The sequence below is a fragment of the Grampus griseus genome (genome assembly GCF_964374135.1).
Source record: "Grampus griseus genome assembly, chromosome: 16".
NCBI lineage: Eukaryota > Metazoa > Chordata > Mammalia > Artiodactyla > Delphinidae > Grampus > Grampus griseus.
In genome coordinates, this window is record NC_139010.1 from 48,640,880 (window position 1) to 48,654,149 (window position 13,270).

A 13,270-nucleotide genomic window follows, 5' to 3' on the forward strand; every position below is an offset into this window, starting at 1 on the left:
TGGATGATTTTTAAATTCTATTTTGGGCTTTTCTGTATTTTCTAAGTTTTCTCTGATGGATATATATTATTTCATAACAAGAAAAATTAAGGCTCTCAGGAGTTCATCACTAATTGGAGTAGTTTTGAAGACTTCCCTAAAGTGAAGGAGAAATATTTTTATATCTTTAAATTGTTAAACTTTTGCACAGACCCCAGAAAACGTTCCTTATCAATATTCACTTCCCAGGGAAATGAGGCTGGAGCAGGGTGCAAGAGGACTGATTAATACTGGCCCCTGCCTGAGCCTTGGTTTGTAGGAAAGGTCCTGGCAACAAATGTTCATTTCTGAGTCAGGCTCTCCCTTTAGGGCTTCCTACCTTTGTGTCCTATTCCTGTCTAAGCAGTCTGGCACTGGTTGGTACCTTTCGAGTAACACCCCTAAAGGTCCAGGTGGATTCTCCAGCCAGTCCTTAAAAGCAAGTGGATGTAACAAGTTCACTGAACAATAGACACAGCTGCACCTTTTCGTTTCTGTTCTTGCAGACAGTGCATGTCTTTGACCGTGCTGTTTCTGCTTTCCTTTCCCAGACGCAGTGTTCGCGTTCCAGTTGCGCAATCCTGTCCACAACGGCCATGCTCTGCTGATGCAGGACACCCGCCGCCGGCTCCTGGAGAGAGGCTACAAGCACCCGGTCCTCCTGCTGCACCCCCTGGGGGGCTGGACCAAGGATGATGATGTGCCCCTGGACTGGCGGATGAAGCAGCACACAGCTGTGCTCGAGGAGGAGGTTCTAGATCCCAAATCCACCATCATGGCCATCTTCCCATCTCCCATGTTGTATGCTGGCCCCACAGAGGTAAGCAGCTCCCTGGGCTGGGCTATGGGACTCAGCATCTAATTTTACTTAGACGAGCCAGTGAGTTTCTGGGATTCTTCTTCATGAGCAGATTCTAAAATCTTCTGGTCTCTTTACTTTATCAAACTTAATTATGTTTCCATATAGTATTTGTGAAAATGCTAGAAACACCAAATCAAACCTGTCATACACTGCCTTTGAGACTGTGGAAGTTGGTATGTGAACGAGGTGTTTAACACAGCTTACCTGGGTTACAGGGCAAGATGTATCTAGCCCAGTATTTCAGCTGTTCCAGTTACTCTTAAGTGATTCACCATGCTCGGTGAGCTATATTAGAAGGGAGAAGATGTCTTTAAAACCTTAATGTCTCCCTTTCATCATAACACACTGAGCCTATCAAACAGAGACTTTCTTTGTCCCACTGCACCCCCAGTGTAGTGGATTTCAACAAGTTTACAGGAACTATGATGAATTGAAAAGGTCTCAACCCTTTGGAATGCTCCAAACTGAGTTTAATGAATTAATTCTCTTCAACCAGATCAAAGTTCCAGGCCCCTGGCTCTCTTCCCCATCCTTTATATTTCTATCTGAGCTCTAAAGAGGGCAACTTATTTTGAAATCCCAATGCTGTGTCGAAATGTAATCAATGTCTGCGTATGAAGGTTAATTTGCTCATTACTGACAGTCAGATGGTAAAGAGATATTGGAGTTTGTAATTTCCCTTAAACTGTGATTTATTTTGAATAGGGAGGAACTGGAAAGTAAAATCCACATAGTTCTGTGGAACAGTAAGATCTGAGTGTCACTGGTCTGTTAGTCTGGAGAGATTAGGAAATATAAATTCATGGTCTAAGAGGGAGGATTCTTATCTTTAAAGCTCCTATATCCTACCCAATATAACCAAAAAGATGACAAGAGCAGGAGTCTTGGACACCTCACTGACTTCCTTGCAATTATTAGTTGACCCACATCGCTGAATTACTTTTAAAGCAGAATAAAGGGGTGTCTCCATAAACAGGGACCCCACAGGATTGGCCAGTGATGACCAGCATGTCCTTTATGTGATGTTTCCTAGGTCCAATGGCACTGCAGGTCCCGGATGGTTGCAGGGGCCAATTTCTACATTGTGGGCCGGGACCCTGCAGGAATGCCCCACCCTGAGACCAAGAAAGACCTGTATGAACCTACTCATGGGGCCAAGGTCTTGACCATGGCCCCTGGCCTCACCTCTGTGGAAATCATTCCATTCCGAGTGGCTGCCTACAACAAAGCCAAAAAAGCCATGGACTTCTATGATCCAGCAAGGTAGGTTTTCAGAGGAAAATTCTTATTTTTTATTTTTTAATTTTTTTGCGTTACGCGGGCCTCTCACTGTTGTGGCCTCTCCCGTTGCCGAGCACAGGCTCCGGACGTGTAGGCTCAGCGGCCATGGCTCATGGGCCCAGCCGCTCCGCGGCATGTGGGATCTTCCCAGACTGGGGCACGAACCCACGTCCCCTGCATCGGCAGGCGGACTCTCAACCACTGCGCCACCAGGGAAGCCCCAGAGGAAAATTCTTTATATCAACATCTGTACAGCTGGAATGATGAGGCAAAATTTTGGAGAGCTCCCCAGTACATCTCCACATGCTCCTAATTGGAATGAGAGTCCCTTGAAAGCTAAGACCTGGTCTTGCACATTTCGTGCCCCCTAAAGTTGTAGCACAGCTCCTTGCATACAGTAGATGGTCCATAAATATTTCTTTTTTAACATACATTCCTTGAGCATGCACTGAGTGCCTGGCACATTATGTGAAAGGAAGTAAACACAGAAAAAGATTTCAATGAGCATTTATAGAGCACGCACCACGCTCAGAGCTCACATAAGTAGGCAGAGCTAATAGAAGATGCCTCCCATGAACTGAGTAGGTACACAGTATTGAATGGGTAGCTGCCATGATTTCCCTTTCTTCTGCCAGTTCCTTTACTGAAGATTTAGTGAATTGCTTATTTTAGAAGATGCAGCATTTTACAGAAAGAAAAAATGTGGTCTCAGAACCCATCCTACTCCTGGGATCTTCAAGGTAGATGTTATTTACCTATGTTGAGTTCTTTGTTGCTACCCTCTGACAGGCACAATGAGTTTGACTTCATCTCAGGAACTCGTATGAGGAAGCTGGCCCGGGAAGGAGAGAATCCCCCAGATGGCTTCATGGCCCCCAAAGCATGGAAAGTCCTGACAGATTATTACAGGTCCCTGGAGAAGAACAACTAAATGCCCTTCAGCACCAGAGTTTCTTTCTGAAGTGCTCTGTGATTTCTTTTTCTATTTTTGTGATTAGATGCTTTGTATCCAACTGCTTCTCAATGATTGACTTTAAAGTTAATGTTTTATAATGAGGTAAAAATGTTCTCTATAATTTAAAGTCAACACATATAAACACACACACGTGTGTGTGTATATATATATATATAAAGTAAAACTGAAGACCAAACCTTAGCAGGTAAAAGCAATATTATTATTTCAGAATGAAATTAGTTGTATTTTCTACTGCATCTGAGCAGTAGGTCCCAGATTTCGTAAAGCTTTGACCATGTGTCTAGTTTACTTGCCAAAAAGTAAAGCATGTCTCCCAGCTTAAGTCTTGCCAACCTGCATTCTCCCATGTCATATACCAGTAGTAAAGGAAATGAGATGGGCAGCCCCTTCTATACAGCTGACAAAAAAAGAAAACCTAGAAAATCTCACCCCAAATGAGGAGTGGCTCATGTCAAGATTCTTGCTAGTATTTCCCTCGTGCCCGTATCCAGCCTTACTGCCCAGTATCTTAGTTGCTGAACTATGACCTGACTGGAGAAACCAAATGTGTGAAAATGTGAAGTTAATCTCAGAGATCTATGCAACCTAGTTCTGCCACGGAACTTATATTATCTAATAAGAAAAGAAGTCTTAATAGTTTTCTGTGAATAATGTAACTCCAGTTAAACGGTGTCTTTTAATTCAATAGCATACAGGGCTTTGATGAAAAGATTTGCACCCAGGCCTCAAACAATCTGGCAATGTTGTGGACATTTAATTTTTCTCCTCTTTGCTGTGGTCATTGTGTCTATGGAGAGGCTGCGCCTATTACCTGCAGCGGCATCAGCTGTGACCAAAAACAATTCAGACCATCAGACTAGCGAGCTGCTGGAACCGGACAAAAACGCAGGAAGCTCCAAACTTTTCATCTTACAGGTGATCAAACTAAGACGACGCACAAGCACAGGCTTCATGAACTAATGAGCACTGTAACAAAAGTGCCAAATTGGCATTTTGGAAGTACTGGTGGCACTGAACGAGCACCCAGGCCACTTGACTCCCAGGCTGCTGCTTTGTCTACCCTGTACAACACAGGAGCTGGACCTGGTTTCCCTCAACTGCTTAACAAAACTCCTTGAACAGAGGGCACTTCTTGGATGCTGTAAAGTCCGGAGTTTTCTAAATGCAGCTGATTTTATTGCAGTTGAAAAAAATACTTTCCCAAAGACTCATGCTGTTCTGAAACATTCAACCTCTGATGGCTTTACCTTCTGGGAGGCACTCTTGCACCTTCTGCATAATTCCTTGTTACTAAGGAATATATGAAGAAATAGTACCTTTTGTACATAGGTCTCTCTGGAAGAGACTTAAGACTGGAAAGAGAAAACTGTGATTTTTTTCATACTCAGTTTTGTTTTTTTAAATGCTAAACCAAGCTAATGAAAGTTCTTTTGAGAATAAATCACAGTGGCCACAGCAAAGTATGACTATCTTTAATAGCACAGTGCCTGTATTCTTTAATCAGAGGTCCTCACTACTGCCTTTTTAAAAAACAGCATATTTATTGAAAACATGAGACAAGATGTAGGTGCCTTAACCAATGTATTTTGTGATTTTTTTAAATATATTTAAAACTGCTCTTCTGCTTGAGTACCACTTAGTGCAAATGATTATTTCTATGTACAACTGATGCTTGTCCTTATTTTAATAAATTTCTCAAAACGAAGGCTGAGTCTTTTCTGCATCTCGTATCAAGTGTGCATTGACATCTGTTGGTTGAAGCCCTTGTGACTTTGTATAACTGGAGAGAAACAGCAGCTCTCTTTCAGACCATAATCAAGAGGCTGTTTACCCTTGTTCCTGTCATCTTTTAAACTGTGCTCTCCATGTGAATGACACGTGGTTTCAGCCAAGCACTACAGTTCCTCAGGGACCTCACCCCAGGATTTCAGTGCACTGGGATCTGACAAACTTTAAAAATTTTTCCTAACTTATTGTTCCCTTTTCTTCAAAGTGCCTCCATAGAGTTTCACCAGCAGGGTTAGAAGCAGTTGTGCTTCTTCCACACCTCCACTCACCTCAGCAGTTGCTACTGGTGTATGCAGAAAGGATACCTGTTTCCACCCACACTTTCAGTGGCCTTCAGACAGGCCTGCAGCTTTGGGGCTTTTTCCCTCCTTCAGTCCCTGCCTCTCTTCTGTCCTGAAGGCTTCATGCAAGGTTTTGTTCCTGTCCTCACTCCAAACAAAACTGGTGTGACAGCCAGCTCAAAGGTGCCACTTGTTACCGCTTCCTCTTTCTCCCCAGATCCTTACTTGCTGGCACCTGGACAAAGTAGAGCAGGGAATGTGTAAGTAGATAAAGATGTAAGTGGTGCTGAGGGAGTGCAGGGCAGTGCGAAGGGCATATGTAAATCATTCATTCAGATAACGGTGGACTTACAAATCTATCAGCATTTATATCAGGCCACAAGATTCCTTTCCAATCCATCTTCCCTGCAAGAAGAAACAAATCTTAGTGATTTGAGAACAGCAAGTTCATCTTTGTTTTTTCCTCATCTTCCTCCTATTAACCTGACTTTTAGGTCTAGCATGGATCTTGAATATACTTTCCTGATGGGTAAGTAATCAGGAAATTAGATGAGCACCAGAGCAATCAACAATGTGTAAAGGTTTGAGAGAACACAGTGCAGCTTTTGCCTTTGAGATTTTGAATGATACAGGTTTCTATTATTTATGTCTATCCCACTACCAATAATGCACAAATTATCAAGAATTAACTATATAGATATTTAAAGAATAACCACTAATTTTTTTCTTCTCCCTAGCATTCATTTAATTCTTTGGTCAATATTAGCTATTATTGGGCCACTCATCATACATATTCACCAAATGATTAAAGTGATGTATACAAGCAATTCACTAATACTCCAAGGGTGCCTATTGTTTTTGCTTATATTGTAATTCTATTGAAATTATTACCGAAAATAAATGGATCAATGATGAGCTTGGACATTTTAGTCTGATAAAAACCTAGACAAAATAAAATACTTTTTTACGGGGCTAGGAAAGAGTGATGACGCAAAGAACTCTTGACAAACTGAGAAACAAGCCTTTCGTAGGTAAGTCTTGTAGTTCTTCAATGGCTTATCTTTAGTAACGGAAGTAACCTCCCCTACCCACCAAGCCATTAGCTTTTCCATAGATTTCCTCATTTGGATTAACTGCAGGAAAGACCAGTCTCAATCAGTAAGAAATCTAAATTATAGAATGTTTTAAAAAGTAATACAGTTTTATTACCTTCAAATACATAAGCGACAAACAGAGGGGCACAGCTTTTTAAATGTCATAACATGTAATTGTTGGCAGCAATAATACATACTTTATTTTGGTAAAGTTCTTAAATAGGGTTGGCTTGTTTCAGAAACTCAGACCTGCTCTGCACCTATTTTACTAAAATGTTTGTGAAAGCTCTTACTGTAATGTATTAAACACACTTATGGGTAAAGAAAAATCTTGATTATATTTATTGCATAAGCCTGTTTTCCATAAATAGTTCAAAGGTAAACTTCAGCTCAGCACAGGTTTAAAAAATAATGGCCTACTTCCATGTAAACAACTCCAATATTGATCTGGTCTTTTAAACTAGTTAAAAGACTGGCGTCTATAAATGTATTCACCAAGAAGAACCTCCGTTTATGGAAGAAATTAATTCCATCAACCACTAAGGAGGTTGTACCCCAATCCTATCTTCAAATTATAAAAAAAATTATATAAAGTAGCAGATCTTTGGACATTCAAAGTAAACCAACGAAAAAGCTTACAGCTTCAAAAGAGCCCAAGAAACAAATTTAATAATCAAAAACACCACGTACCTGGAAGTGTCTATGACTTTACCTAATGGCATGTTTCATAACTTATGCCTATTAAAACAAGTCCAGGGACTTCCCTGGGGGCACAGTGATTAAGAATCCGCCTGCCAATGCAGGGGACATGGGTTCAACCCCTGGTCTGGGAAGATCCCACATGCCACGAAGCAACTAAGCCTGTGCGCCACAACTACTGAGCCTGCGCTCTAGAGCCCATGTGATGCAACTATTAAGCCCACGTGCCGCAACTACTGAATCCCATGCTCTGCAACTACTGAGCCCCTGTGCTGCAACCACTGAAGCCCGCGTGCCTAGAGGCCGTACTCCACAAGAGAAGCCTCCACATTGAGAAGGCTGCGCACCGCAACGAAGAGTAGCCTCCACTCGCCGCAACTAGAGAAAGCCTGTGCGCAGCAATGAAGACCCAATGCAGCAAAAAAAAAAAAAAAAAAAAAAAAAAAAAGGCTCCATTCTTGAAGACTCCAATTTAAAGAAAACAAAAACAAGTCCATTTACCAAGGCTGACACCCATCAGTAGCTAAGAAAGTCACCCAGTTTAGAAGTCCTGATGATCAGGTCAGTATTGCTAAGGCCCCAAAATGTCTATCAACACGGCCACTGTTGCATCAGTGTGCTGTTTAGTGAAAACTGGGATGGGAACTTAAAGCACGTCTATTTCAGCATTTCCATTATTGCACAGATAAGGAAATGGAAGCCCAAAAATGTGAGATGACAACTCTAAGGACGTGATGACCTGCAGACATGTTCACTTGCTAGTTTCCAAGGCATTTTCATGTTTCTTAAAACAATAACAGAAGGTACACATTATGATTTCTATTTACAGATAAGGGAACAGATGCCCACGAAAGTAAAGAGATTTTGCCCAAGGCTACACTGTGCATGCGCTCTCTAGCGCACTCTCTAACATAGAGTTCCACAACTGGGACTGAAACTTATAAAGCTGAAAATGAACTTTACGTGACTTATAATAAATCCCTGCACAATTTCTTCTGCTAGAACGTAGAAGGATGCAAAAGACTTTCACTTCCATATAGTAACAAGAAAAGGCCAGACAAAATAAAAATAATATTTTTCTGGGAGACAAGCAAAGAACAGTAGATGCAAGGACTTTTTCATTAACTGACTTCCAGGCAGAAATAAGCCCTTCTGAAATGAGCAGAGAGCCTTGGTACTTTTTTTTATACCAGGGTAGACTCCTGAGAATGGATACAGTGTGTGGAAGAGCAGGCCTCCCTTGAACGGAGAGACTTTGCAGGCATGTGGAGAATTCAGCCAACACTCAGACAATAGTGATTGAAATCTGGAAACACATTTAAAAACAAACTGCTAGGCTCGACAAGTCCTCTTCCCTGGATTTTTCAGAGAAAATGGCAGAAGAGGGGCTCAAAGTCTTGTGCATTCTCATGGTGACTGGATGCCAGAACCCTGTCAGAACTGAATATAGAGAAGAATCACAAACATCTGAACCTGCACCCAAACCCCTCCCAGCTCAAATACTGCCAAGATCAAAAGGCAACTGCCTGAGAGGGTAGGGGTTGGGCTAGGCCTGGTCTACTCAATCTTGTTAAAGCTACAGCCCAGACTCAGCCTAACTCTTCTCTAAGAGAAATGGCAATGATCAGCCCTTCACGCTAACTGCCTATCAGAGGAATGGGCTTGTACTTTCTGGAAATAAAACAAAAACCCATGTTATACTTCAGTCTCCACTGTTCTGTTTTACACCTACTATCTGTAACAACATAAATTACAAGTTAAAAAGTGATCACCTGGCTGCAGAGTTGGGCATGCCAAGTAGCAATCCATCATCAAGTGGTAAAGCTTACGGGATTGGACCAAACATTCCCTAAAGGCCTGTCCACACAAACTGTAATGTACATTGCTCATATGTCCAGCATGCCCACCGGAGTCATAATACTGCCCTTGGCAGTACTAGCCTCGTGTGACCAGCTGGTCATTTACCACTTTCTTGTCTAGCCAAATTCTCCACAATACTCAATTTTCTTTGGATGAAACCCCACTCTCCTTTTGCAGTTGACCAGTAAATCCAGATACGCTTGGCCCTTGAACAATGGAGGGGTTAGGGGTGCCGACTCTCTTCACAGTCAAAAATCCCCGAATAACTTATAGTCGGCCCTCCGTATCCACAGTTCCCTGTATCCGTGGTTCTGAACCTGCAGATTCAACCAACCACAGACTGTGTAGTACCGTGGTATTTACTACTGAAAAAAGTCTGAGGGTAAGTGGACCAATGCAGTTCAAACCTGTGTCATTCAAGGGTCAAGTGTACTTTTGCTCTCAAACCATTTAAGCCAAAGGAGTTCCTGAAGGGTCATTCTCTCAAAGCTCCAGAACCGCCAGGAGGTGATTTTTGACCTGGCTTTGCACACTTCCAGGATTTTGAATCTTGAATGGGGCAATTTAAACATCTGGAGTTCATTTAATCCAGTAGAGGAATGAAAGCAAGATTCTTAAGCAATTCCTGTTAAAAAAACTTCTGGAGCTTTCAGAGTTCCTAACCTGAGTCCAGTTCTTCAGCTGCCCTCTGATCTTAAGAGCTCCTCATATCCTTCAAATAAATCCTTTATTGCTTAGGTCAGCTAGAGTTGATTGCCTGCGATGGAACCCTAACTGGTACTCTTCACAAGGCTATGACTGTGGCCCGGGAGACAATGCTCATCTCCCTCAGACATGTCTGCAAAGGACTTTATTTACTGGATGATATATTACCATTCCCTGTTTGAGTATCTTGGTCATTCTTAGAATTTCTGGAAGCTATGTATCTTCAAGACAGTGAGGCATACTCCACTGTGTTCTATTCTCAGCTCCAAATCTTGCATGTCGGTAATTATTTCAATGTTTGGCTCTAGTTTTAAAACTGAGCTGTCATGATTCACAAACCTGTGTCCTTGATAGATTCCACAGCAGCACTAACATTCACGGAAACTGTATCTCAAAGCAAACAAGCTTTTATCTAAAATTGTTCTCAAGCAGATTTATAACAGTAAATATTAGCCAATCACAAAAATATACTCCCAGTTCAGTGTTTTGGTAATGAGACCCTTATGCGGTGTTAGTATTAACAGTGTAAAATTCACACCAGTGTTAACGAAGGAGGTTTTATTTTTACTCACATGCTAAATGGTTTTTTTTAGGTTTGATCTCATTTGCTTTTGGCATCTGTGCTATGCAGGCATACCTTGGAGATATTGTGGGTTTGGTTCCAGACCACTGCAATAAAGCAAATCTCTCAGTAGAGCAAGTCACACCAATTTTTTGGTTTCCCAGTACACATAGAAGTTATGTTTACACTGTAGTGTAGTCTATTGAGTATACAACAGCATTATGTCTAAAAAAACAATGTACATACCTTAAAAAATACTTTGTTGCTAAAAATGGTAACCATCATCTGACAATGCAGGGTTGCCACAAACCTTCAATTTGTTTAAAAAAAAAAAAAAAGCACTATTTGTGAAGCACAATAAAACAATGTGTATACCCTTACATCTTTTCCTCAATACAATTTCATGAACATGATGACCTGGACAGTTTGCGGTACGCGGACCTCTCACTGTTGAGGCCTCTCCCATTGCGGAGCACAGGCTCCAGACGCGTAGGCTCAGCGGCCATGGCTCACGGGCCTAGCCGCTCCGTGGCATGTGGGATCTTCCCGGACCAGGGCACGAACCCGTGTCCCCTGCATCAGCAGGCAGACTCTCAACCACTGCGCCACCAGGGAAGCCCTAGAGCTGTAACTTTTGACAACATGGATGGACTGAGAGATTGTCATATTAAGTGAAGTCAGACAGAGAAAGACAAATATATCAGTTCTTTGTAGAATCTAAAAAACAAATGATACAAATGAACTTATTTACGAAACAGAAACACGTACAGACAGAGAAAACAAACTTACAGTTACCAAAGGGGAAAGGGTGGGGGGAGGGATAAATCAGGAGTTTGAGATTAACATATACACACTATATATAAAATAGATAAACAAGAACCTACTGTAATGGAATATTACACAGCCATAAAAAGAAACGAAATTGAGTTATTTGTAGTGAGGTGGATGGACCTAGAGTCTGTCATACAGAGTGAAATAAGTCAGAAAGAGAAAAATAAATACCGTACGCTAACACATATATATGGAATCTAAAAAACAAATTAAAAAAGGTTATGAAGAACCTAGGGGCAGGACAGGAATAAAGACACAGATGTAGAGAATGGACTTGAGGACATAGGGAGGGGGAAGGGTAAGCTGGGACAAAGTGAGAGAGTGCATGGACTTATACACTACCAAATGTAAAATAGATAGCTAATGGGAAGCAGCCGCATAGCACAGGGAGATCAGCTCGGTGTTTTGTGACCACCTAGAGGGGTGGGATAGGGAGGGTGGGAGGGAGACGCAAGAGGGAGGAGATATGGGGATATATGTATATGTATAGCTGATTTACTTTGTTATAAAGCAGAAACTAACACACCACTGTAAAGCAATTACACTCCAATAAAGATGTTAAAAAAAAAGAACCTACTGTATAGCACAGGGAACTATATTCAAAATCTTATAATAACCTATAATGGAAAAGAATCTGAAAAAGATTTTATATATATATAAAATACATAAATATATAAAAAAGATTTATATATATTTATATATACACACACATATCTGAGTCACTTTGCTGTTCACCTGAAACTAACAGAACATTGCAAATCAACTATACTTCAATTAAAAAAAGAGAGAGAGAGAGCGCGAGCTGTAACTTCTGAGACGATTAGGGAACTCTATCTTTGATAACTAAATTTATAACAATTTCAGTAATGAAGGCTCTCTAAATATTCTGTCAGCTCTAAATGGAATGATTCTATGGCTTTATTTGAGGCTTCCAGTTGGTGCTGGGATTTTAGCCATGCAGGATATATGCTTAGCATATCAGAATTCTATTCAATATTCTGACCTTAAGAGAAGCTAAAAAGAGAATTATAAAATATACATCATCGAATTCATTTCCTTTTTCCAGAAGAAGCTGTAACCTCTGTCCACAAATAAAACAATTCTAGTTTAAAAAAGAAAAATTCCTACCAACGGAATTCCTACCATTTTTATTCAGGCACACTCAAAGCTTGAGACATCCTCGACTCCAAACCTTCAAGTTATAGCTACTAAGTAATATTAGATTATTGTGGTCATACAGAATATTTAGATTACTCCAATCCAGCTATTGATAACATGGTGAGTTCTGCATCACCCTGCAGATGCAGGGTTGAATGAGAAAGGAGATAAATGGAAAGGGGATACTGAATTGATTCAAATATTGAGTTTCTAAACTCTATTTTAAAAAGGCCAAGGAATAGTTTGAAACACATCAGACTTACCAGATGTCTTCCAACAATGAGGCTTTTAGAGAAACATCACAGGTGATCATTTCATCTCAATCCCTAGAGTAGAGATCTAGGGATCATGGAAATAGTTTAAGCATGGAGAATACTTAAAAATTGAGCCTGGTCAAACAGATGTGTACAACAGTGTGTAAAAGCGATAAAATAATGTGATAGCAAACATCTGAACAGTACTATGGAAGGCACTATGCTACGTGCCTTACATACATCATCTCATTACACACCCTATAAGATGACTGCCACTGTCACTCCATTTTATAAATGAGGAACTGAGTCTCATTAAGTTACGTGTCTAGTCCACGTATACACAGTTAATTAATAGGGAGCCTGGATTTAAACTCAGGCAGTCTAACTCTAGATCCAGTACTTTTAACTGTTAGCCAAAATGAAATACCTTAGAACCTAGAATCCAATGCATGCCAAAAGCTTACATCAAACATGTCTACAGCAAAGGATATATAACACTAAATGTTCCTTAAAATCATAAAGTTTCCTCAATTACTTTAAGATATTAAGATGCCTAGATGAGTCATGTGTTGTTGGCTTTCGTTTATTTCTCTAACTTCATTTGATGATTCAAACTATGATAAATTTAACTACTACTACTGGATATTCTGAATTTAAAAGAAGATAAAAAGAAAGGACATGAAGAGAGATGTCACTCCTATTTTTGATCAGTATTACCATCAGATTAAAATTAAATGACTACTGAAGTTCATGCTAAAACAAAATAATGGTTATATACTAGAATGTATGCTATAAAAGTTACACAGCAAATGAAAACAGTCCAAGGGCAAGTTTTATAAACCAAAACAACCCCAGAAAATTTTACATAACTGAAGAAGACAAAGGAGTAAGTAGAGAAAAC

General features: G+C 40.6%; 1 protein-coding gene across 2 annotated transcripts in view; it reads left to right on the forward strand.

Annotated features, from left to right (window-relative positions):
• PAPSS2 (3'-phosphoadenosine 5'-phosphosulfate synthase 2) overlaps nt 1-4,836 on the forward strand; it is a 79,653-nt gene extending 74,817 nt beyond the window's left edge. For both annotated transcript variants that reach the window (XM_082673754.1, XM_082673755.1), the window contains 3 exons: nt 570-838; nt 1,914-2,143; nt 2,951-4,836. In XM_082673754.1, the coding sequence (XP_082529880.1) occupies nt 570-838; nt 1,914-2,143; nt 2,951-3,092 (641 nt within the window). In that variant the 3' untranslated portion in view covers nt 3,093-4,836. The remainder of the gene's footprint in view (nt 1-569; nt 839-1,913; nt 2,144-2,950) is intronic.
• Nucleotides 4,837-13,270: the final 8,434 nt, after the last annotated feature.